This window comes from Lycium barbarum, chromosome 3 (assembly GCF_019175385.1).
Source record: "Lycium barbarum isolate Lr01 chromosome 3, ASM1917538v2, whole genome shotgun sequence".
Classification (NCBI taxonomy): Eukaryota; Viridiplantae; Streptophyta; class Magnoliopsida; order Solanales; family Solanaceae; genus Lycium; species Lycium barbarum.
In genome coordinates, this window is record NC_083339.1 from 146,484,064 (window position 1) to 146,510,547 (window position 26,484).

Genomic DNA, 26,484 nt, shown 5'->3' on the forward strand with positions numbered 1-26,484 from the left:
GGTCCGGATCAGTGGCATTTTATGCTTATTCTTCCAATATAGTTGGTTTAATCATAAACACTTGTATCTTGATTCGAATCACTAACGCATATGTTCACATACAAATGCTATAACACGCAAATCTATTTAAAGTTCATCCACATATTATATACCTCACTTACAAATTCAATTGGTTACCTAAATTTGGGGTAAACAATTTTCCTCTTTTTGTATCCGACTCAGTGCATCATCGACATTTTATTTTTATAACGAGTACAACATTCCTTGAAAGCATCATTAACATATGACGTTCCTTCCTTGTTCGATCAATGGCTTTGTTTATCCAAGGTCAACACCATTTTTTATATCAAACTTGAAACAAGTCAAACACGCCATCCTTCATTGCTGAAATACTTGCTGATGTTTTAAAGTCTTCTATTATTTCAAATATCCAAATGAACAATTGCCAGTCAGGCATGGTCTCGTCAAGTTTCTTTCACATAGCATATATTTGAGCTAATAATTCAGAATTTACTGACTCATTAAGGTAAAATTGTCAATTATCTTATAAAAAATTGGAAGCACATCTTCTAAAAAGAGTCGATAATGCATGTCTTTTCGACCAAGAACTTAGTGAAGTTGAGCAAAGGAGTCAACAAGCATTGAATCAGAAGCATTATTGTGGACATGGGCCTGGAGGCATGGCAAATTCAGCGGTTCAAGTCCACTGATTTAGGGCCTACAATTTAGCCCATTTGTGATTTGTGTGCTTCAAAATAGGGAAAATAAAATGGGAATTTTACATAAATGACTAACATTTATGGGTTTTAAATTGGGCATAGCTACATTTTAGCTAATTACATTTTGTAGCTACAGTAATTTGCTACAGTTGATTGTATTCAGAAATCGGATTGTATTCAAAATTCGGTTGAGTCGGATTTTGTTGTATTTTTTTGTTGTATCCGCGTCGTTGTATTCATGAATACAGTCATTAAAATTTGCTGAATTTTGTATTCAATTTAAATGTATTCAACTCAACTGTATTCATTGTAGTTACTTTTATACTGTATTCACTTTATTATATTTAATCGGTTGTCTACGAAACACAAAATTTTGCACTAAAAAAATTAACGAATTCACTCAAAAACTGAATACAAGAAATAAATTTAACACTATTCATTTGTATGCAATTAAAAATTGTTTGTATACATTTGTGTACAAGAAATAAAATTAACGAATATACACCCAACACTAAAAAATAAATGAATACACTGAATTGTATGCTAATAAATTAATGAATACACTAAAAAAGAAACACGATTTTTCAAATCCGGCATCGGAATCTGACCGGAAAAGCCACCATCGGCCAGATCTGATGAATACACAGATCTGACTGTCGTCATCGTCATCAACAGTGGATATGCAGTCCGCTGTCTGCCGTCACCGCCATCGTCATCAACACCGGCAAACAACAACAACAACAACACAACATCTTCGGAATTTTTTGTCCTACAATGTAATTCCATTGCAATTTTTAGTCTTGTGAATCTAATTCTTAGATTTTTCTGCTAAGAGATGATTCAAATTTCACTAATGTTTACTTGCATCGGAAAATACATAGTGCACTTGAAGAACATTGAACATTTTTCATGGAAGAGAGAGCAGAAGGGAGGGAGGAGAGAGAAAAATGTGGATACATGGTTTGCTTTTTTATTTTAACCTATTTTGTATGTTTTAGATATGGAGTGTACTTGATATACACCTTTTAGCTACGAGGTGTAAATAAATTAAAGTATAGCTACTAGATAAAAATAAGGTCTAATGTTAGCTACAAAATGTAGATTTTCCAAATAACATAGGCTACCTACTTAATACTCTTTATTACAAAACATAACAATACTTTTCTTTATTTATAAAATATAACAAAGTTTATTTTTCATATTTTTTTAAAAAACATTAATTGAATTTTTTTTTTAAATTACTTCTTATAAATAATATATATAAAAAGTCGCTCAATGCTTAAAATATTCAGTCAATATAAAAACTGTACGAAACATGTATGAAATGTGTATATGTGTGCAAAATTTTAAATGCAGTTTTCATACACAAATTATGAGAGAACCTTTTAAGCCCTGAGCGAGATATACACATTTCATACACAAAATTTTGAGCTATTTTTTAAGCCTTAAATATTGTATGAATGTTGCATAAAATGTTGTATTAATTTTTCAGAAATCTAATATGAACGTTCTATTAAAAAAATGTGAGCGAAATTCGAAGCCTTGAGAGGGATATGCATAATTCATATTGCTTTATACACAAAATGAGAGAAAGCTTTAAGCCTTGAACCAGATATATGCATTTCATACAGTTTCCATACACAAAATTCTGAGCGAACTTTTTAAGCTTTGAGCGAGATATACACATTTCATACATTTTTTTCATACACAAAATTTTGAGCGATTTTTTTAAGCCTTGAGCAGAAAAAATTAATTATTTTAAAAAAAATAGAGAAATGTTTTTTTAATAAAAATAATTTTAAAAAAAAAACTTGAGCGAAAATTTCGTATATATTTTGTAAGAAATCTATTGCTATGTTTTGTAAATTGAAAAGTTTCATTATATTTTGTAAATACTTTTCTTATTATGTATATATAGGTCAATCTGCCATCAAAATATGTCGAACTTCTCTGATGAAATTGCACGATTTTCCCTCCATGTGGGCTGGTCTTAAATTTTTGACCTTTAAATTGAACTTGTCCCTAGCGGGGTATACATTCTTTAAGAGCGAAGGGCATAACTTGTGAGATATTATGATGCAAAACTAATAATTTATGTCCCGCAAAAAAATTATTTATCTTAAGGGCCAAAAGTTAAAGACCAGCACAAAATAGGGACAAAAGTGCAAATGACCCAACTTTTCCTAGGCTCCTGATTAGTTAGTTGCAAGCATTGGACCACCTCGAATAGACGTATGCTTGAAACTAGGGACGACAAAAATAATGAGAATAAAAAAAAAAATACACTATCAGTTTATATAACATAAATCTTTTACATATATTTCTTTCTAGTTGTAAACAAATAAAAACAGGAGTTGAATCATATACACCAACAATGATGTAAAAAAATACAATATTAGTGTTGTTTTTTTCTAATGTAACAAGTGATTTACCATGTTATGAGGTCAGCTTCCATGCTTGATATAAAAAGTTATATGCAATTAATATTTAAGTGATATAATAGTTAAACTCGTAAAACTATTACATTTTCGTTCCTTTTGCTTTCATTTTCTGGTTACCAAGCAAAGCATTAAAACGAATGCCAACCAAGAAGAAGCAGTTACAAGTCGGCAGTCGACAGTCTTTGAATTGGTGTAATGAATCAACTAGCTAGGACAAGTAGATTATCATATCATAACCGTTTTAGCTAAAAGTAAAGTCAACTATTTATTTATTCCTTATCCATGAGATCATAGGAATAAATATTTGACTTTGATTTAGCTAATGCGGGTATGAGTCTACTTGTCCTAGCTATTTGATTCACTACACCAAGTTAAAGATTGTCGAGTGCATCAGATCATAGCTAGCCACCACTAAAAGTTATGGTAAATACCAGCTTTCTTCGATCAGAGATTTCAGGTTCAATTTTGAGAATGAAGTCGTCTTTAATGGTCGTGCTCTTTACCCCAGACCCCAACATAAAATTTCAAGGAGCAAATCCGAATTAGTCGGGCCCAAATTAGGTATCTTATATGTTAGATTTTGTGCACATTATATGCAATTTGAAACAAATACCAAGTAGGGCATATCTACAAGTCAAGTACACAGATCTGGGCTTCTTCCCTCTAACAGAACTTGCTATATTTAGTAAACAAAATCTCTAACCTCTTCTATCCAATCAAACAAGTGATTCCCCCAACCCCTCCTACAACATACTACCAAAAACCCAAACCCCACATTTTTCAAAGATTCACCACTTTACCTTACCGTCATCCTACTCGTCATCAAGAAGAATTAATTGTACACATGTCTGCTTCAATTTCTTTTCTTTTTTCTTTTCTTTCAATTTTCTGTAATGATAATGTCAAGGATTACATTTGCGCGTATTTGGACAATATATTCCATCCGATAAATTGTAGTTTCAATGGTTAATTGAATTCAATATTTTTTTTCACGATACATAAATAAATATTGAAAATTACTGAGTAAATTTTGAACTCCATAATACAAAAGTTCAATGGATTCAATGGCGAGGACATAAATATATATTGGATTCATTAAATTTAAATATTGAATCCTTCTTCCCCATTGGGTCCTCCTACATTCTACCAAAACGAGTATCAGATATTTTATCCACAAACTTACAAATATGGAAAGAAATCACCTAGTTATTTTTTTGACTCTAGTAAAATTTGAATCCCAATTTCACGTAATTTTGATTTATTTCATTGACTGCTAAGTCACACTTTTTACTGCATAATTTATATAGCAAGACCACGATACCATGGTTTGCATGGTAAAAACTACTTGCACTGGGTGTTATTTTACCACCCAGTAATGCATGACACGTGTTTGTTAACACACTATTATCACTTGTTAATCATAATTATTTAAAATATATTTTCATCATATTAAATAAATCAACCATGGTAAATTGATATGTGTTGGTGTAAATCAACCATCATTTTCTATCCTCCTCTTTCGCATAAAACATTCTGATCAGGATTAAAATAAAAACCAATGACTGCCAAAAAGGAAGAATAAACGTGCTTAGCAATAAGAATTAAGTGAAAACCCCGAGGGGCACGCTTTGGATCGAATCAAGGAGACAGGACCACTGACTAGGATTCACAAATTGTACTAACAAAGGATGTCCCTTTGTGCGTTGGTTTTCTGACTTCTTTATATGAAATAAATTCTTCACTTTCCAAGATCTATAACAAATTAAAATTGTGGTCTGAAGTACAAAAAATCTAAATTAAATATAGTAGTTAAAAGTGCAGTTACAAAGTGTTAATCACTTTTTAAGCTCTCGATCTCAATCATAGCCCTTATTATTACTTACCTTTCTTTTGAGATCTTCACCTTGCACTGAGCTATAATGTTGTGGTGTGAAACACGAATCTGGTCCTATCCCTTTAATTAATTTATCTATTATGGCGGTGGATTTCATTATGATGCTCATAAATAAGGGAGTTAATTACTCATGAAGCTTTAAGGGTCTGTAATCATGAATTCATCATGATAAGGATCAAGGATCATTAGTTAGGCAGTAAAGATTACTATTCACAGTTATATCATGATGAAATAATGATGAGTCCGAGTCCTTATAACTATTTTCTTTTTAAAAATGAATTTAACTTTCCTGCATTGGTAGCTACTCCAATAAGTTTTTTTTTATTGATAGGTAATTTTATGATAAATATTAGTAATTGATAATAGGAATAACTATTTTGTATCACATATTAAATTCACTGATTTAGTGTAAAAAAAAACTTCATAATTAGTGTATACTTGTTATTTAAATCCATTTAATTGGTCTAAAACTTAAGGTACATGTTTTTTCTCTCAAATTCAATGATCAAGATCAGCTAATTTTTTCGGACTCATGATCTTAATAATATAACGTTAATCTAAGTAGTTTTTTATACCATCAGGTCACCTTTACTTGTTATAGGTGTAACTTATCTTATTTTTTAAAATTACAAATTTCACATATTTAATTGGTCTAAGCAAATTTCACATTTTTTAAAATTTCAAATTTCACATTTTATATATATATGGATGATGTGATGGTGTTAAAATTTATTACTTGATATATAACTTAAACTATTACACTTTTGAAAACTTAATTAGACATGGGAAATTATCCTACTAACTGAACAAGCCTTATTTGTTCCATGCAAAGAAACAAATACAATTATCAATTCCTACAAACGTACTAGAAATTATTCTTAGTCCCATCTAATTGAAAACTGAGGGGAGGAAGAAAAAAAATGAACCTCCGTCTGCAGAATAATAACAACAAAAACAAAATAAGAATAAGAAAGAAACTAAAAATGTCTTTACACTACAAATTTATTGTCCCTTTCCTCTTGGATTTCTTTTCAACAAAAAAAGCACGTCAACTCTTTGGTCGATGAATTGGATTAGGGTTTTGTAGTGGAAAATGTGGTAATTGCATGGGAATTGGATAATTAAATGGTATTGAAGAAAAAGGATTTTGTTTCTGGCCTATGGCTTCCAATGCTTTAACTTGTGACCTTAAAAATTTCAAATAATTTGCTGCTTCATCGAGCATTGATGCTGTGTCCATTTTGCTTCCTCCTGGAACTAGCCTTTGCAAAACCCTAATTTTTTCGCTTATTCTTTCTCTCCTTTGCCTCGCCGCGACTGTCTGTGGATCCGTTGATATTCTTACGTTCTTCCTCTTGGGCTTTTCGAGTACTTCAGTCCCGAAGTTCACAGGCCTGAATGCTGCAGCCCGGTATATCATTTCCTTCATCTGCGCGATTGCCTCTGGATCGGGCTCTTGATCTATTGAGGATGCCGATGAGCTAGCTTGTTGAAAATTGATGTTTGATGAACTTGGACGCTTATTAATATTCTCCGTTAACCTGGGCTTCTTGCACTTGGATTGCTTTTCCGGAATGAGCTGAAAATTACCACAATCTCCGTTTAACGAATTATCTGACTGAAATAGATTGAACTCGCTTGGTGAATTTCCCAGAGCTTGATAGTGGCTTCTCTTGTTATGATCAGGAGATGATTGTGAGACCGCCTCATCAAGCTCATTAGCATTGATGGGCTCGTAATGTTTTCGTTTTCTTTGTTTTTCTTCCTCCAGTAACTTATGATCAGGCAGACAGGTCAAAAGCTGTTGATAACCTGGCGACAGCTTGGGAGCATTAATGCTTGTAGACTCTCCCGAATTCCACAAGCTATTTGAATCAGCAAAAATTATGGACATGCCATCGTCCTCGATTGACGTGTCCGTGTTGTTGGTGGTGGTTGCGGATAGTAAGCAATCAATGGATTCTAGAGATCTACTGTTTGAAAGTAGTCCAGTTGTTGGCTTAAACATTTGGACACCAAAATCGGACATTAGGCCCATTGGATTATTATCACTAATGTAATTAGGCATATTTAGCATTGGAGAAGAAGAAAAGCCCATTTCAGCACAATCCCTGGTTAGATCTGCTCCAGATTTATCAGCCATAGAATCAGTAGCCAATCTAAGAGCAGCTTCTTGGCGTTGTGGCATGTTCCAATTAGAAATTATGTGTATCGGATCAAATGAAGCTCCAAAATTAACTGGAGTTTCATCCCAATCCAAATTCTCCATTGATAGTACTTTTGCAATAGCAAGAACCCCTCTTTTATACCTGAAAAAATGTGAGTGATGGATTAATAAACTTTCAACTCATGAACCCAGTATTTTTTACATGGAGTGAAAATGTGTGCGCTCATGAAAAATCACTAAAATTCATAGGATTCAGTGGCAATAACGTAAATATTCAACCCAACAAATGTGAATTCTGAATCCGCCTCTGAATGGATTAATGAACTTTTCTAGATATTCCGGTGAGAATTAAATCTTGCAGAAGCTTTATCATAAAAATGAATGAAATTTAACTTCATGAAAGAAAAAAAGAAGCTTACAGTTAAGTTAGCTGCAGCCTGCAAGAAAATGTTGGCCTTATGTGACAGAATGAAATCTTGAAGGGTGTCTGTATATAGAATCACAGCTTTTGGTGAAACGCAGAAGTGGCTCTAACAACCATATTCTTGATCCATATAAATATCTGTGATAATATACAAAAATAGATTTTGCTAACGTCAGTTTCAGCTACTACAATTTTTCTACTTGTATATATGATGAAACTGGTCAAAAACTTGTAAAAATGAAATACTATCAGAGGAAGGGAAAAAAAACGAAGAGATTTACCGTACAACAGAAAACTGCAAGCTGTTGTGAAAGAAGAGTTTGTTTTAGCTTAGGCTATAATTCTTGACCGCTTTTGCAATATGTTGTTTGGAAGACATTAGGTAATTATATATATGGAAAGGAAGAAAAAGGAGGTGAAGTATATATATATATTTAATTGAGAAAATATTATTAGCACTTGTATAAATAAAATATGAATATATATATAGTTCAAGGAGTTGACAGGAGATGTAATGTTTTTTTTAGGAGAAGATAAGGCTTTTTGGTCAGCTTCGTGGGGCTGTAAGACTATAGTTTTGCAGATGGGGAGCATGAGATTTTTGAGATGCGTTCTTAATGTTGTATTTTTTTATATATATATTTATATTCCGTCAGTTGAATGTTGTTTTTCTTAATTAATAAATTATTAAATATTTTAGGAATTGAGAAAAGCTCTGACCACGTCCTTTTTGGTTTGCTTAGTTGATCTGCTTGCTCTAGCACTTGCTGCTCCATGCGTGCTCTAAAGTTCATTAAACCACATGTATTTTAAAGCCAGTTTAAACCAACGAGGGTCACAATGTCTTTAATTTGAGGTTTGGGGTTCGGGTCCTAGGTATGAAGTCACATTTATAAGGGAGCGGTGTACTCTCGATGTGAGTTTTTTAGTGCGAATTTGAATTTAATGGGGCTACAACGCGGGTACCAAAGAAATCATAAAAAAATAAAAATAAAGGCCAATTTAAATTTTAGATATTGATTGTGTGAATTTTTTTTATATTATCAGATCATCTAAAGATAATTATGTGTAATTGTTCACAAAAAGTGATTAATAATCTAAAAAATAAAGTAGATATATATTATCACAAGTTAAAATATGTTGGTAATGAAAGAAATATTTACACAGTCAGCAGATGTGGAAATTGAGTAGAACGAAAATTCAATACTTGTAACTCATTTTAAATCCGCCTATAAATATAAGTTAGTGTGTATCCCTCAAGGCAACTTTAGGCTTTGCCAATTTTTCTATTTCTTTACGAAGACTCCCACAATCATAGCTTTAATCATAACAATATTTTTGTTGATGTGACTTTTTAACTTTTTAGTCACCCTTTTACCATCTTCTTTTAGATGATGATGACCAAGATTACCGAGGGTCAATCATACCCTTTTAATTGCTGTGGCAGAGAAAAGGTAAACTTTTTCGCAAATGCTAGTAAAAGTAATTTTCGACAAAAGCAAATAACAGCAACCTGCATTTTTTAAACCAACTTTTTAGGTGTGCTAGTACTCCACATACAATTGTGAAAATAAAGTTAACTTTTTTATTCCTTGTTGGAGTTTGGAGCAGTTGACCAGGCAGAACTGTAACTTGTGACAAAGTTGTTAAATTAAACTAATAAATGTCATTGTGAAGGAGTATATATGGTCTGGACCATCTAAAGATGTGGAATTCTACGGTTCAGATTTATTTTTGGTTTCAATTTCTAGATATTTTATAGATATATTTAAGATTACAAGAACCGAAAATCTTTTTTACATTCATAATTTTCATGTCCGTTCATATTAAGCAGGTAAAATGAAATGAGAAGAGTAAACGAATAGCTAAATACCAAGAAAATAAGGAATATAGAATAGCTAAATCATATAGGGATCAGGCTCTCAAAAAGTGAATTACAAGGAATTATGGATTTAGCAAAAGACGGGGGTTGTAATCTAATAATGTTAGAATGTTTCACATTTTTATTGGTTGAGATGATAAAATATCGTCTCCTTATAGTTATATGACCTTAAAAAATCCTCATCTAATATCTTTTGGAATTGAAGCAGACTTGTACTTTATTTTCTTTACATGATATTAGAAGTAGATTCACCTTTATTTTTAAATTTTCCAATGTCGAATTTTTATTGAAGGAATATGTTGTTATCCTGTTAATTATATAATTTTGAAAAATTCTCATTTCATGAATTAATTTTTGAAATTCAAGTAGTCTCAAAATCTATTCCTTTACAAAAGTTCTTCCTTTTTCATTATCCACGGATTTATTCCTTATAAAAAATTTGTAAGAAGAAAAAAAAGGGAGGGATGAAATCATTTATGTGTCATGTCATTCCAATTTATGTGAATCTATTTGATTTGATACATAGGGCTAAGAAAGAAAGTTTTATGAAATTTATGGTGTTAAACGTACATGTCATAAATTTGTGTGAGTATCAAAAACTTTTAAAATTTGATGTCTTAAACATGTCATTAACATTTGTATGACTATAAAAATTCTTATTAAACATAAAAAGAAAAATTTAAACTAAATTAATTTTAAATTAAAAAGAATACTCTTTTTCTAACGGATAAAAGAAAATAAAATTACATACTAGTAAATTGAACTGAGGAAAATAGCCGTAGTGGAAGAGTTGAGGAGGCAGATAGATGTTGGCAGGCAAGCAAAATGGTTAGGAGTCAGAACTCAGAAGCTAAGTGAAGATATCAGAAGCTCACCAACTTGCTCCTATATAGGACTTTGTCTTTTCACATCTTATCTAATATCTATCACTCCCACTTTTTTTTATTATTATTTTTTTTATTATTAAAATAGCGGTATTCGGACCAGCTTGTCGTACATCGACTAATTATATGATGTACTTGTTATCTCCCATTAGCATATATATTAAATTACTATGTCCATCAAAGTTTGGATATATGGAAAGAAATTAATGATCTAGTGTTTTTAGCTTTTGCTGGAATTTAAACTTGAAAATCTCTATCATTCTCACTCACTTTATTGATATTAGATCAATCCGTATTTTTCATTCTATTTTTAATTTTTCTTTTTAAAAAAAAGTCTTAGAAAAACTACGAAATAAATAGAAATAATATGCCAATGTATTTTTAGCAGAGAGCATCTAAAATCTCTGAATCCTATCCACATGCGCCCCATCATTACAGCTCAGTGAAATGGGTTGCCATAGCAATTTTCTTCTTTCTGTATCAATTTCCACCCCCTTCTATTTCATTAAACAGATTGATTTGATTTTTTCCTAGTTGTAATTGTCAACGCTCGTGTTTTTCTTCACCTTGTAATTTACTTGTTTTTGATATCCAAAGTTGTTGAAACCAAATAATCATTTGACACCAATAATTAAGCTCGTAATAATGTGATTCTCTTTCTTGAGGTATATATGCCGCTGCCTATTTGATACGTAATTTAACATACTAGATAAAGATATTACTTGAATCAACTTGCGCACACCTCGATTATTTCACTGGATAACTATTATCTTCTATCAATACATAAATATGGAATAATTCTACCTACATAAATCTAGGTAGATGGTCAAACTAGCCTGTATATATACATTGACATTCCGTGGGGTACCATGTTATTTCCTACCAACACATGGTAATTGGATAACTCTCACCTAGTGTCTTTTGTCTCCAACACAATTCGATCATTATGTTAGGTGCATGAACAAAGTCCGACATTGACAGTTGAAAGAAGAAGTTACTCATGAGGTGTATGATACTTTTAACTTTTAAGAGAATTGGTGTAGTGGGGCCTTTTGGAAAAATTGTGTGGGCTTGAAAAAAAACAGATAATATCACACCATATTAAGAGTATCTTCGGACTAGCTTAATCCGACATTCTAATCCCAGTGGCAAATGCAACACTCGGTCATTGGGTTCATCTGAACCTAGTTAACATTTTCGATGCATAGCATAAATTTATGTATAAAAATTCAGTAAAATTACAACAAATAGTAAATCTAAAATGCTAAAAACCTTAGCAGATTGAACTCACAAAGTTCAAATTCCGAATCCGTTTTGAATGATCTTCCACAATTTTCATCTTACTTTATTTATTTCGATGTCACACCCATTAGTGGCATAGTAGCAAAAACTCTTGCAGACAATGGGAGTTTGTAGCTTAGATAAAGCCAACTAGGACATTGTATCTTACAAATGAAAGAAAGAGAAATCGGTTTGGATGCAACAATAAAACAGAATTGTGATCTGCACGTAACAGGAATTATAGCTGTTAGTTGGATGATTTTATTTTCTACATTTGTTTAATTACTCTTTTTTTTTTTTTTTTTTTTTTTTTTTTAAACATCATCTACTTTGATGTACGTACAGGTCATGAATTGAAGTTGCTTCAAGCCTTGAAAGCTTTTGTCATTTATCCTTGGGGCAATGAGAAGTTTCTTTGTGATAGAATACAATATATTTTTGGAATTTAGTTGAAGTAGAAGACAATTCCAATAAACCACAACAAGAAAAACAATCTATAAGCGGACAAAAACATTATTAATATGCTGCTACAGTAACAATTACGATTTACAAAATTTAACGTACCAATTATTCTTTCTTTTCGTCCAATTGCACGTAAAATACCTTGTTTAATCTAATACATTAAAAATTATTGCCCATTCTGTTTAGACAAAAGCATTTTGATATAGAAAATAAATTCCTCCAAAAACATTAGACAACGTGCATTTAAAAACCATACAAAAACAACAACTAGGTATATGAGATATATATCATAAAAGCATTATTTGTTCTGTTAGACATAGATTAAGTTGGATTAAATGTATTGTACTTAACCTTAAAACTTTATAGTTCTATTGTTACACAACTATAGAGGTTGTAGGCAGTGGCGGACCCAGAATTTTGAGTTCGGGGGTGCTGGACTCAGGAATTTTGAGTTCGGGGGTGCTCTATTAACTATTTATATCTGTTTTCTTTATATTTTATATACAGCTATACACTCCGTGATTGAGTTTAATGGGTGCTGGAGCACCCAAAATTTGCACATGGGTCCGCCACTGGTTGTAGGGACAAATTTTTGAATGACGTCTCAAACTTAAGAGATGAAATTGGAAATATTTCTAGGTTTTGGGATGTGAAAAGGGGAGTTACATATTTGATCGCTCAGCGAAAAATAACTATATGCTATCCAATATACACATATATATACACACACACACAACAACAACATACAATCCCATAGAGTGGGGTCTGAGGAGGGTAGAGTGTACACAGACCTAATTACCATTGCCTTGAAAGCATGGGCGGAGCCACATACGGCTAATGGGGTTCATCCGAACCCCCCGTTGGCGAAAAACTACACTGTTTATACATGGTTAAAATTATTTTTTATGTATAGATAGTAGATGTTGAACCCCCTTGGGCTTCTTTGCGTGTTTAGTTCTTCACACTTTGAACCCCCTTATCGCAAATCCTGGCTCCGCCACTGCTTAAAAGGTAGAGGGTTATTTCTGAAAGACCCTCGGCATAATATATCCTTGAGAGGTATATATATATATATATATATATTATACATTATACATTTGTCAGCTATCTTTTTTGGCAGATGGCTATTTAATTAAGTTAATTTCCCAAGTAAAATTTGAAATGAAGGTATATACAACTAATTTGGGCCGATTTTAGATGTACGCCTCGTTAAGATGAGTGTCGGCCCACAAAACGAAGTGGTCCATCCATCCACACGCTCTTTATCATATTGTTCTATCCTCTAATGTCACCGTCTAAACTTAAAAAAAAAAAAAAAAAAAAAAAAAAAAAAAAAAAAAAACGCTAAATGCATCTCGCGTTATAATAAGAGTTCGACGTGAGTTGTCAACTTGTCGGCTTCCATGACGTCACTTTCAAGCCATTATCTATCGGCTCGGCTTTGCCAAATGGGACCTACAAATCCTTTCTACTATGGTATCATCAACATTCAATATAAAATTATTATCCTTGCCGTACACACGTGAACACAACGGCCTCATGTACACGTGGAGGGAATTTCGTGGTTGAATACAGTACCAGATAGACATCTCCCATATGGGAAATCAATCGGAGCTGCTGATATGGACCATCAGATCTGATCATGAGAATCATCACATTGATACTCTCTAAAATTAGAACTAGAGTATTCCTTGTTTAATTTATTAAAGTGTTATTTGATATCTGCAGATGATCATGATATGCATGATTGGTACTAAATTTAGTTTATTCTTGATTCTCATGACAGCAGTCAAATTACTTGTTTAGGTTATCTTGTTGGATTTCCATCTACTTCGTATCATTTTGTTTTTAGAAAATGATTTGACATTCTTTTGCACGAATTATAAACCTAAATCTATAGGAATCTTGGTAGTATTGAACGATTACTTAATGAGGGAATGCAAGTATCTAAGACATTAGATTAGTCATTGATTAAGGATGCAATAACATTCTCCTATAGAAAGTTCCAGAATATTAGGTCTTCTTTGTTTAAAATACTGCAAAACACGTGATGATTCATATAACCGAAGTCAATTTATTTGACATAATGAATAATTATTATAATTGTTACTATTTACCATTCAAAGTATAGGGATCAATGTGTTTAAGCGGCAATATAAGTGGTATTTGTATTGCTTAAAGAGGCAATATAAGTAGAGTCCGGAGCCTAAAGGGCATATTTTTGCACCTAAAAAATCAAAGGGGGTTGGTATTTTCACAATAAACCAAAAGGGGTTTATCGTGGACTGTCCCACGTTTTGCAACTCCTTTTAACGGAGCATTGTAACGTCTGTCTTCAACAAAATTTTAAAAAAATAAAAAAATACTAAGGTAAATCGTGGACCAGCCCACGTTTTGCGAAAAAATGATTTGGGCAAAACGTGGACCAGTCCACGATTTGCCTCAATTTGTTTTTGGCTAAAACGTGGTGCTGTCCACGTTTCCAAACTTCTTGTACCCCTATTTGCATGTAGATGCAGTTCTGCATTAATGAAAATATCGTTAAGGTTATTTAAATTGCCTGCTTTTTATTTTTATTTTGATTCTATTGTATTTTTCTATTATAGTGAGGAATTGGCAAGAAAAAAAGGACCGTGAAAATTAAACTAACGTCTACAGTCAAAGCTCTCTATAATTGTCATTCGTCATAACAACATTTCACCACTATAACGGCCTGATTTTCTCCGCAATTGATTTTTTATATTATATTTTACTTCTCTATAACAACATTCTGCCTATAACTGCAATGGAATTCATTATAGCGATACACTCTTTGTAAAATTACCTCTCTATAATAGCCACACTCAAATATTGTGTAATAATATTTTGTAAGAAATATATTATCTATAAAATAAAATATTAAAATATTTATGATTATCATCATTAATGTCATGTACATAGTAAATTTCAAGTATGAATATCTATTTTTTTTTAATTATACTATTATGTTCTTAAACAACCTTCAAGGGAAAGCTATTTTCCCTTTTGCTGAAAGTAAAAATCTTCGTCAGTTCAAACGTTATATTATTACTAAGAGACTGGAATTTATGAAACAATCTACAATTTTAGAGCTCTTACATCAAATTTGAAAATTTAAATTTTCAATTAATTTTAAATGCATATGTTCCTTAGATTTTAATTCTTTATCGGTATGGTATAACTAGTTATGGATTTCTTAGTAATTTATTAGTCTTTTCAATTTTTAATTAATGAAATATGAAAATCAATTGGAATTTTAAAATTAACAAGTATTTTTGGTTTCATTTATACTAGCATAAAAAGTAAAAAAAAAAAAATTGCATAGTTTTGTTTATAACAACTAAATGAAATCTAACATCAAATGTCAGTATACATACAACACCTTACAATAGCAGTCATGAAGTTTTCGGACAAACGCTACCATTATAGAGAGGTTTGATTGTATTATGAACCCAGAGGTGAGAAACTTGAGGTAATTATTGTATTTATGATGAAATCTTGTCTAAAACTCAGAAAAGTTCATTTCATATTAAAAGTGAGTATAACATAACATGTTAATACGGCTTGACCTTCTAACTTTTTTTCCATCGTGATCTTGTAAAATTCATAAAGTTGATGCTTTCATTTAGCTCTTATTTCCTCAAGTTGGAGAGAACAAAAAACGCTCAGTGGACAAAAGAAAAAAGAGAACAAGACAATAAAATAAACGGAATAGACAGCAGCACGTTTTAGCCAAAAACAATTGAGGCAAATCGTTTTTTTGCAAAACGTGGGCTGTTCCACGAGTTGCAAAAACATGTTTTGCAAAACGTGGACAAGTCCACGATTTTAAAAAAAAAAAAAAATCTTTGCAAAACGTGGATTGGTCCACGATTTAGTATTTTTTTTTTTTTTTGTTGAAGACAGACGTTACAATGCTCTGTTAAAAGGAGCTGCAAAACGTGGGGCAGTCCACGATAAACCCCTTTGGTCTTTTGGGTGCAAAAATATGCCCCTTAGGCTCCGGACTCAATATAAGTATCTAAGACACTAGATGAGTCATCGATTAAGGATGAAAAGAACATATATATTAGTCTTTCTTATTTAGCATCCTAAACTTGTTTGAGATTGTGGTGTAGTTGTTGTTATTGTACTACGAATATTCAAAGGATACGGATCAATATGTTCAAATTTTGGTGTGAATTAGCTCAAGTCGATCAGAGAGATGCCTTAATGAGAACTGGCCCCATCATAGCCAACTTTGTGGAGCTGTTTTTCTCAGAGATCGTGCTCCCATTTACTAGAAATGAAGAACCACAAGTCGGCAGAATAGTACATAAAAGGATATCGGGGAAGGCCAACATCAATTCAATTCTGCATTCAAGAGGTTTCTTTGCGTTGTAGTCTTGTAGAAACATTTGGTGTACATGCATTGAACAGTACCATTGTGTCAAATTCAATGGCCTCAGCCCCCCAACGACCTCTTTTGTCCGCAACCCCCAAAGTCACCGAGTGGTCATGTGAATAGGGGGGGGGGGGGGGGGGGGGGGGGGCTACGTTTTATCCCTTTCACAAAGTTCTGTCACTTTCTCAACATTTTCTAGAACTAAGTCCATGGCTCCACTACAATAATTACAACTGGGCAATCTTATAGTCCACTCCTATTCCAGTAGTATTCTCAAAATTCCCAAGCTGGCCACTCCGTAGGCATGACAATGATCCCAAAGCAGAGTGACCACTCCATCAATCAAGTTCGCAACTGACTAATAGAACAATGTCCACGCTAAAATTTTGACCATCCTCGTCAAGACATTCTTACAACAAGACACTTAAAGGTTTGCCCTAGCAATCACTAAAGTGGGTGAAAACCATGGAAAATCAAGGTTCAAATCCTAATAGAGACAAAGAACACTATGTAATTTCTCTGCCCAGGCCTTCGTGGGCAGAGTTACCCAATAGGCAAGCTGGCCCAAACACCATCATTACAAAACGCCCACACATTCTTACGACTCTGAAAAGAGAGGAATTAGGGAGCTAAAACAATCTTTTTCATTTTCACGCATAAACCAAGTAATGGTAAAGCAAATACAGATACTTCCAAAAAGATGCACCCATTTAGCACCCCATCGAATGTGAGACGAATTGGCATGGAAGATCAAGGTGAATATTAGCAAAACAAAAGTGGAGATAGGTTTTTGCTTAGCATGATGATCAAGTGGTATGAACACAAAGCTCCAGCTTTGAGGTGCAGCAAAAAGGTCAAAAGTATCTCATAACATCCGGCCCCTCAACATGGCTTCTGCTTTCCTTACCTGCTTCAGGGGGCCAATGATGAAAACCTGATCAAAGATGGAAGATTGGTGTTATATGTATCAAATCAACGCCCCCCAAACCAAACAACAACATACAGTGTAATCCCACAAAGTGGGCAACACCCTCGAACATAAAAAAATCAAGCTATCTTTTTAGTTAGCTTCCACTTTTAATACATCATATTACTCAACTTCATCGTTTCCCAGGCTAATATTTACGTGCTAAAATGCAACTCTCAGGCACGCAGGCATTTCAACCGGTGCAAACAATTACTAAGGAATCCTTTTCAAATAAAATATTTTGAAAGGCAAAATTGAGACTCATCTGGAGCTCGCCTTGGAGTGAGGCAAAAAAACCTTAGGCCAGAAGTAAAAGGCTCGTCTCGTGAGACATAGCCTCAAACACCCGGACATACACTACGAACAAGCCCAACACTCAATGCGGCTCATCCCACAGTTTCTCTGCAATTAGGTGTAATTAGCCTAGACCTTCAAATTTCTTAACTCTCCTTGACTCTTCTAAAAGTCCTTTTCATTGTTCACAAATCGGAAGTTTGAGAATATTTCAACTCAAAATTAGATCTAATATCACATATTCTCCAACTAAGAACACCATAAGAGTGAATTTAGAGGAAACTTTTGTCTGTGAAAAATCTGTCTTAATTTTTGCAAGGTTTTCACTCTTCAATCTCTATATTTGCATATTCAAATCTTGTTTCTCTACTCGAATCCCGTTGATAAATGATAGCAATATTGTCCTTCTGAGGTATGAACTTGTTTATTTCATAGTCAAGTCTTAGTGATTAACATATGCAAATAATTCTAGTCAACGTTTACTCTTTTAGTGATGAATCATAGCATTCTGAGTTGTTTCTTGATTTATTAACTTGTGGGAATCACAACGTGATGGAGTTGTATTATACAATTGAGAATTATTTCTATAAGGACCGAAATTCAATAATGACAAGAGTAGCCTTTTTTATTAACAGTGGTGTTCGGACCAGCTTGCACCTCGATTAATTTCATGGGATATCTGCTACCTCCCACCAGCACAAGTACCGTAACTCTATTCACCAAGACTTGGATAGATGGAAAAAAACCAACTAGTATTTTTGTCTCCGCTGGGGTTTGAACCTGAGACCTCATGGTTCTCAACCCACTTCATTGAGCACTAGGCCCCACTCTTGAGTGTTAATGACAATAGTACTCTTTGAAGAGAACTTTAAATTATAGTACTAAAAGTATTTCCAGATTCACTTATTTTTTAAGAGGCACATATGACATTTCTTTCTAAGTTAATATTCCTCCTTTATTTGTTTAAGTTTTAGGATAGTATCATTCATATATCATTGTTGTATTAAATTTTCTCAACATTTAATTTCATCTTTTAATTTTACGATTCATATTTATTTTTATTTTATTTAGTACTCGCATTTTTGTTAATTTATCTATTAGCAGAATTTAAAGATTAAGGGGGCGCGAAGCTTACGCTCCATCCCTTACTAGGTAAAAACTCCGTCTAACAACCCCACCTACATTGATCACATACACCAATGAACTCTGTCTAGACACCAGAATCATGCAGACCAACTTCCTCCCTAGCAATGTATGTGCAGGGGATAAGTGCACCAGAACTCAAGTGCTAATTTTGAACTGTAAACTTGTGCATGAATTGGCCCAGAAAATAGAGATGACATGAGAGGAAAAAGTACAAGAATGTATCCTTCGGTAATAATTCAAAAGTAAAGAGCTACTCCCACTGTCCCAATTTATGCGACGTATATCCTTTTAGTCTGTCCCAACAAGAATAATATTTTTCCATAATTAGAAACAATTTAACTTGAAAATTCTCATTTCCACATAACTGTGTATGGATTGTTTTTCACGACATGTTTCAAAAGTTTTTCTTTCTTTTTTAAACTCCATGTCCAATCAGACAACGACGAGGAGGACAACAACAACATACCCCTTGAAATCCCACATAGTGGGGTCTGGGCAGGGAAGAATGTACGCAAACCTTACCCCTACCTTTGGGGAGGTAGAGAGGCTTTTTTTCGGTAGACCCTCGGCACAAGAAGCAGTATAAAAGACATGAAAAAGTTGCCTGAAAAACAAAGAAGCAGTAACTACTACATAATAATACGATAATTGAAGTATAATAAACAACAGATAGTTCATGTCCAATCAGACCACCACGTAAATTCAGAGGGAGGGAGTGAGTACATGTTTATATTTACCAACCTTGTTTGGTGCTCCCTTCGATCCACCAATTAGGATTTCTGCCCTGCAAAATGTTTCATATCAGGACCCACTAATAGCATCTTTGACCAAGCTTCCAAAATCTGCTTATTTTGAAAATTGTTTTTCGACAAAGTACTTTTGAAGATTAGCAGTTCGTGTTCGGCTAATCAATTTGAAAATCATTTTTGCCAATATTAGAGCAGTAATTTGTGCTTGACCAAGGTTTGAAAAGTGCTTCTAAGGAAAAGCTACTGCTACTCAAAAGCACTTATATTTTTCCATAAAAGCTTGGTTAAACACCTTAATTCTCTAAAATAAGCAGTTTTTGAAAAAAAATGAATACTTTTAACTTCCCAAAAACACGGCCAAACAGGCTATAAACCAACTAACAAGAATGATGAAAGGGAGAGACTTACTTGCATGATTCTTTGATTGACAAAATTGAGGACCCTTTTCTACCAATAACACATCCCATTTTCCCGGGTGGCACATCAAGTACCGATAGAATCTCCTCTTCCAAAGTATCTCTTTCCACATTGAGGAACTCTGACAGGACGAATCACATTTTAGCAAGAATGCACTAACATTTTATTGGTTAAGATTATCAAGAATTTGATAACATAACATTTTATAGGAATGAGGATCTACGGGGCAAGGTCTATACACTCTACCCTCCCCAGATCCCACATGGTGGGATTATACTGGGTATGTTGTTGTTATTGTTGTTGAGGATCTACGGGGCAAGGTAGGAGTGGCCTCAGTAGTAGACAAGATGCGGGAGGCTAGGCTGAGATGTTTTGGGCATGTAAGGAGGAGGAGCATAGACGCCCCAGTGATGAGGGTCAAGACGTTGGTAGTGATAGGTCTACTGTCGAGGAGAGGTGATTAGACAGAACATGACACATCTCCAGCTCACTGAGAACATGACCCTAGATAAGATTAGAGTAGAAGTTTAGTAGGTAGTCGAGCAGTTTTTCTCTTTTCTGGAGAAGATCATGGTTTGGCACTTTATATGTCTTTTACCTTATTCTTCAATTGTATTACTACGGTTGTTTCTTTTACCAATATTAGTATTATTACTCTACCACTATCTTAGTCTTCAATTTTATTACTATGTTTATTTCCTTTACTTTGGCTATCTTTACTATTTTTGTTGTCGATACATTTCTTTTCTTCGAGATTTTTATCTTAGCTTTTTACTCGCATTTTTTTATGACAAGGAACCCACATCCGCTACCCTTTGGGTGCGCACAGGGTAAACCCCGCTCTAGTGTAATAGCCCGCAAATCATACAGGAGAGGTAAACCGCACTAGGCAAGATTTGTGCGACGATCTCGACCGAGAAAGCATGCAGGGTGTTTCGAACCTGAGACCCCCATTTGGGAGATCCCCTGCTCAACCAACTCAGTCACCCTTGCGGGTAGCTTTTTACTCATACTTTTCTACTTTTCTCAAACCTGTTTTGATAAACGCTTTTCTTGAGTTGAGGATCTATCGGAAACATCCTCTCTACCCCGCAAAGGTAGGGGTAAGGTCTGCGTACACCCCACCCTTCCCAGACCCCACTTGTGGGATCACGCTGGATATGTTGTTGTTGTACAACTTTCACAGATTAAATTTTCAAGATCAGTCCTATTTTAAATTTATATCTCCAAAAATAGGCCATGTCAATCAGCCTTCCACCTACCTGAATCACATCTAATACTTCTTGTATTATAGTTATGATGGGGCAGCTTAATTTCCTACTAACTTAGAGGTGATCAAACCCGGCAAAAGTCAGGACAAGGCTCCGAGGCCTAAATATAGTTATGAAGGAATAAAAAAAATATCTCCAATAATATCCGGACGAAACAACATATATTTTCTGGTACCACTATATGCATTCATGGCCTTGGTGAAGAGATCGAGATTACCTGGAATTGAAGGGATTGCTGGCCAATCAGCATATTTGTTGTCATTTGTGCAGAAACACCGACAACAAAGTGAACCACGAACTGCAAGTCTCCACAATGATTGTTCACTCAATTTCTCCATCATCTTATGGAATATGTATGGAAGAAATCGAACATCATCAGCAGCCGCACGGACCATCAGCTCAGATAATGGTCTGTAAGTCCAAAACTGAGGATCCTGCAGAAAAGGAACTAAGCAATATGATTCTGGAAGATACATAAGTCCACGATACGGTGCGGAAAAGGGAGTACATCAGCATGGAAAGAAGCTCCACATAGTTAATCCGAGACTAAAATGAATTTACATGAAAAGTTTTCATCATGTATAACTGAGCAAAACCTAAGCCTTTTGGGCTAGCATATCAAAATGAAAGACCATTTGCTTGTGATTGACAACTATTTTGAAGAGTCATATGGTTTCGGGTTCAAATCCCATCAGAGGAAAAAAAATATTAGGTGATTTCTTCCGATCTGCTCAAGCCTTGGTGGGCAGAGTTACCCCGAACCTATGCTAGTAGAAGGTAGCAGCCATCGGATAGAATAGTTGAGGTGCCTGCAAGCTGGTCCAGATACCAGTGTAATAGAAAAAACTATTTTGATGAGCACATAGTTAAGTGAAGCAACAGACGAAGAAAATCTTGTCAAGGAATCCATCCCTTGCCAACTCTAAGTACTAGGTGATTATTTTCCAATAGCAGGGATATGGGGATGGCTTTCTTTTTTTCCTTTTGGTATTCTTTCTATTCGGAGGTGGGGAAGAGGCATAGTAAGACTTTGGTTTAGTTTCGCACCGTGTTAGTTCCTGAAGACTACTTATTGCCAAGTGCCTACTTGGTAATTGTTACCATATATATTTCATCTTATTTTTCTACTACCGAAGTCTTTGGGAACCTCTTGGCAAAAGGATCCAAGAACTTCCTCAATTTTTTTTCCTGTAAAACTATTTAACTGTGGCCTGGGAATGATATCCAAGGATGCGTGTTCCACATGGAAGGCATGTCAACGGAAGAGAAATAGGTAAAACAAAATCCAACCTCTCTCAGAAGTGAACGGACTTCCTTTTTCTCGACATATGAAATACCTGCAATCACATAAAAGATATACAAAAGAAAAAGGAAAGCCTATTAGCAACTTAATCTCTCCATGAACTTCTATTTTACAACTGACTATGAGAAATTTCCAATAGCGAGCATTTTCTACTCATGATCATCATTAAAGTTCATTGCATGCCCTAGGTTTTTATGATAAAAAACAGTCAGAGAGGAGAGGCGGTTAGAGCGACAAGTTCCACTGGAAGTGCAAAATATATTTGAGGTTATATTGTCGGAATCAAGAAGAATTCTTGCTGTGCAATGTAGAATTTTTGCTTCATTTTTTTTTTCTTTTTTTACAATTTGATGTTATGAACTAGCAGGAAAAAATGATTTCCTCTAGAAGGATCCTCCCAACAAATTACATGTATTCATTACCGTGACAACTTGAAAGATGCATATTAATTTGTTCCCTAGTCAGAACTTACCGAATAGTATCAATTTTCAATGCCATCTCTCTAAATGCATGGCTAACACAATGGTGAAAGACATCCCTCAAAGAATGAGATGCACTTGAAATAGGGAACTTTGAATTCTTTTCCTTAGTCTTTTATGATTAAAAACCATAAGAGCAAGTATAATCACTACCGAATTCTACATAATCCTTGCCCTTGTTTTTCAGCATTATCAGCTGTAATTTTAAAAATCACAAGAATTTTTTTTTTTTAACCAAAAAACCATAACTAGTGACATTTGGATTTTTATAGATCTAATTTCTCAAAACCAAATCAAGATGCTTCCAGGAACCAAAAATAAACCAAACTTATCATCCAGTAAGAGTTTTTGCATTTAACCACCCAAAATTCATAAACTTGGTGCAGTCACTACAGGAAAGATGAATAGAAGTTGAACAGGGACATAGTACCACAATAGCGTGGATCTACAAGAAGGTGTACAAAAGAGATATGGCCATCTGGTGTGCTCTTTTTCCCCAACTGTTCCTCTATCAGATAATATGCTATCTGCACAAAATGGAAAGATAAACAGTGACTGGAGTGTAAAAGCAACTTTTTTTTTGCTGTTGGAAGTAAGTTAATGTTCAGGAGTGCTTCGCATTAAATTAACCATATCTGAAATAAGGAATCAGTGGGAAATGATTCATTTAATCATCCAAGATAGATTTTTCACTGCATGGTAGAAGAAGTTATCATCGTAGGCAGCAACTTAAAAAAGAGCATCTCATTAGAGGGTCATGTTCAGTCCTGGTTTTCGCATTACTAATGAAAAAGATATCATTGATCTGACGCCAAATCATCAGATAAAGGTCCAAGAAAATAAGAAGCTAACCTGGGTATCCATAACATTGTGCAACTTGATACCAAACTGATAGTATAATGCCTGAAAAAGAAAAAGGAAAGAATTTGACAAAAATGATACAAGAGGAAAGGAGAAACTAGAGGAGGCTAAAAGAAGTTCTATAAGACCTCACTATCCCGTTTGCAGTCGTGAATAACTTTTGTGACATGAATAGACTCAAGACCAGGTTTACAGGCATTAATCAACTTTTTCCCACCGCGAATCGCATCAACCAAGTAAATAGCATCCGGAAAAGCAAGCTGTTAATTTAAATGAGAAAAGGTCAATCAGAAGACGAATAATCAGGTCAAGCCCCACTCAAATTCTATCATAAAACCTATAAACCTACAACCTATATTCAACATTTCAACTAAAGCTACTCATAATAGACTTACAAAGCTACTACTGAATAACATCATAATATTGGCAATCAAGTGAGACAAGGCGTTTGGTATCTACTCAGAACATGTGAGAACTGAGAAAAAAAACCTGCACAATACAGAGAGTTCCATATCTACAGAGGTCAACACCCTCGCAGTCAAGTCCAACAACCAACTCATTTTTTGGGGAAGGATAGAGAAATGTGGCTGGAAGTTGAGATTCATGGATGACGATAAAAATGGGGACTGGCTTTAGAACTACTTCATGATCGGCGGCACGCCTACCACCTGCTCAAATGCATGATAATGTGATAAGAATATAGACCTGCAACTAACATCACTATCCAAAAAAAAAAAAAACTAACAGCGTGAAAACGAGCAGCAAAAAAGACAAAAGGCTATCACGATTGTCAGGGGTAAAACACACATAGTCAGTTTGAAGCAAGATAGCAATTACTCCCGCTGTCTCAATTTATGTGGTACAGTTCGGAATTTGAGAGTCAAACAAATTAATTTTGAACGTGAATTCGGGCATGGAATCTTCAAATTACATATTTGGAAACTAGGGAAAAAGTATTATAAGTCACAATAATTGACAATTCAAAATATTAAGACAATATGTGAAAGAATTACGGTAAAAAAAAAAGACTTGTTTGAACCTCGAAATTAAAAAGGTGGCTAATAAATTGGGACGGAGGGAATACTTATAGTGGTATGCAAAAGATAAATCATGGAAGCATATAGCAACAAAATCTAGAACCCTAACCTCTGAAACTTTTCAAAAGCCAAGAGTCATAGAAATTTGGAGAGAGTTAATGATATTTTAGGAAGAAGAAAAAATAAAATGGAAAGTGGAGAATGAAACAGAGTAAACCCCATTTACAACTAGCAGGTAGAGTTAAATCCAAGGGATAAAATGAAGAATTTCAAACATCATATAAAGGGCAACGAACTGAAATCCAGAGACTAGACCAATAAAAACTTTAACAATAGTTGTTACAAAGGTAAAATCGGAGTAAAAGACTACCTGAATTGGAGGATGGCAAAGGAATGTAAGTCTGGTGAGGACTAGCAGCTAAAGCCATAATATGATTTTGAAATGAACACCACCAACAATCAAACTTTACACATTTATATCCATAATAACTACTGCTATTTTTCAATGGATGCAACAGAAAATGAAGCACTGGAAAGACCCTAAATACCTGCAAATTATGGTACTCTGCTCAGGCATGCGCCTCTTGCTTCATGCTTTTTGCCGTACTCTTTTTCTCTCTCTGTCTCAGGCAGAGCGATTTGCATGATTTTTTTTTATTTTTAATTTTTTTATCAGATACTAGTGCTATATATATAACTACTGGATCAGCACGGGTCAACATGCAAATTTTATCTGCGAAACTTTCTTGGCCATAGATAGAAAAATTGAAAAGCGCAACTAAAATATTACCCATTAAGTAGGCGTTTGGCCATAGAAACCCAAAAAAAAAAAAAACACTTTTTTCGAATTTTGGAGTTGTTTTGACAATAATTTTTATAAATAGTATTTTTTATTGAAATGTACTTATTTTGATTGCGAAAAAAGTGAATTTTTTTTTTTGTTCTTCAAATTCCAAATACAAATTGTAGTTATATGTGGAATTTTCATGGCCAAACACTAATTTCGAATATAATGTGCCTCAGGGTCGGCTGAAGGAGAGGCCACTAAATCAAATGAAAATTTCGATTATCGATGCTTCAGGGTTGGCATAAGTTCGATTTGAAAGGTAAAAATAAGACCAACCCATTTGAAGAACAAACCATGCAATTTCTTCCAATATCTACAGTTGGGTCAATTTTGGACAGAGTTTAAGTCATTCGTGGTCCAGTGACCCCCAAATCAAACGTAGCAATTAACGCTGGCTGGACTTGAGGCTTGATGTCTTCCGTTTCAGGGCCATCGGTTTCCTTTGCCTCATGACTAGTACTTGGTTAACAAATGAATGCTATTATACTCTACTCTGAAAATAATTATTTTTGTTGACAATGAAGCAAATGGGTAAATATGAAGTTTATATTAATTAT

At 34.1% G+C, this 26,484-nt stretch overlaps 2 protein-coding genes across 5 annotated transcripts; both read right to left on the reverse strand.

Annotated features, from left to right (window-relative positions):
• Nucleotides 1-5,771: 5,771 nt before the first annotated feature.
• Nucleotides 5,772-8,128, reverse strand: LOC132634374 (transcription factor bHLH87). The gene is made up of 3 exons (XM_060350632.1): nt 7,927-8,128; nt 7,641-7,783; nt 5,772-7,363 (listed from the first exon to the last, which is right to left on the reverse strand). Exon 3 carries the CDS (start codon nt 7,321-7,323, stop codon nt 6,103-6,105), a length of 1,221 nt encoding a protein of 406 aa, XP_060206615.1. The 5' UTR covers nt 7,324-7,363; nt 7,641-7,783; nt 7,927-8,128; the 3' UTR covers nt 5,772-6,102.
• Nucleotides 8,129-17,177: 9,049 nt separating this feature from the next.
• On the reverse strand, nt 17,178-25,622 carry LOC132633433 (uncharacterized). 4 transcript variants are annotated; one of them, XM_060349848.1, is made up of 10 exons: nt 25,451-25,622; nt 24,533-24,711; nt 24,172-24,303; nt 24,035-24,085; nt 23,613-23,709; nt 22,691-22,737; nt 21,618-21,834; nt 20,121-20,250; nt 19,705-19,747; nt 17,178-17,463 (listed from the first exon to the last, which is right to left on the reverse strand). In XM_060349848.1, exons 1-10 carry the CDS (start codon nt 25,506-25,508, stop codon nt 17,422-17,424), a joined length of 996 nt encoding a protein of 331 aa, XP_060205831.1. In that variant the 5' UTR covers nt 25,509-25,622; the 3' UTR covers nt 17,178-17,421. The 4 variants fall into 4 exon arrangements, with proteins under 4 accessions (XP_060205831.1, XP_060205830.1, XP_060205829.1 ...); XM_060349847.1 differs by having other exon boundaries at nt 17,178-17,490; XM_060349846.1 differs by having other exon boundaries at nt 17,178-17,490; nt 19,687-19,747.
• Nucleotides 25,623-26,484: the final 862 nt, after the last annotated feature.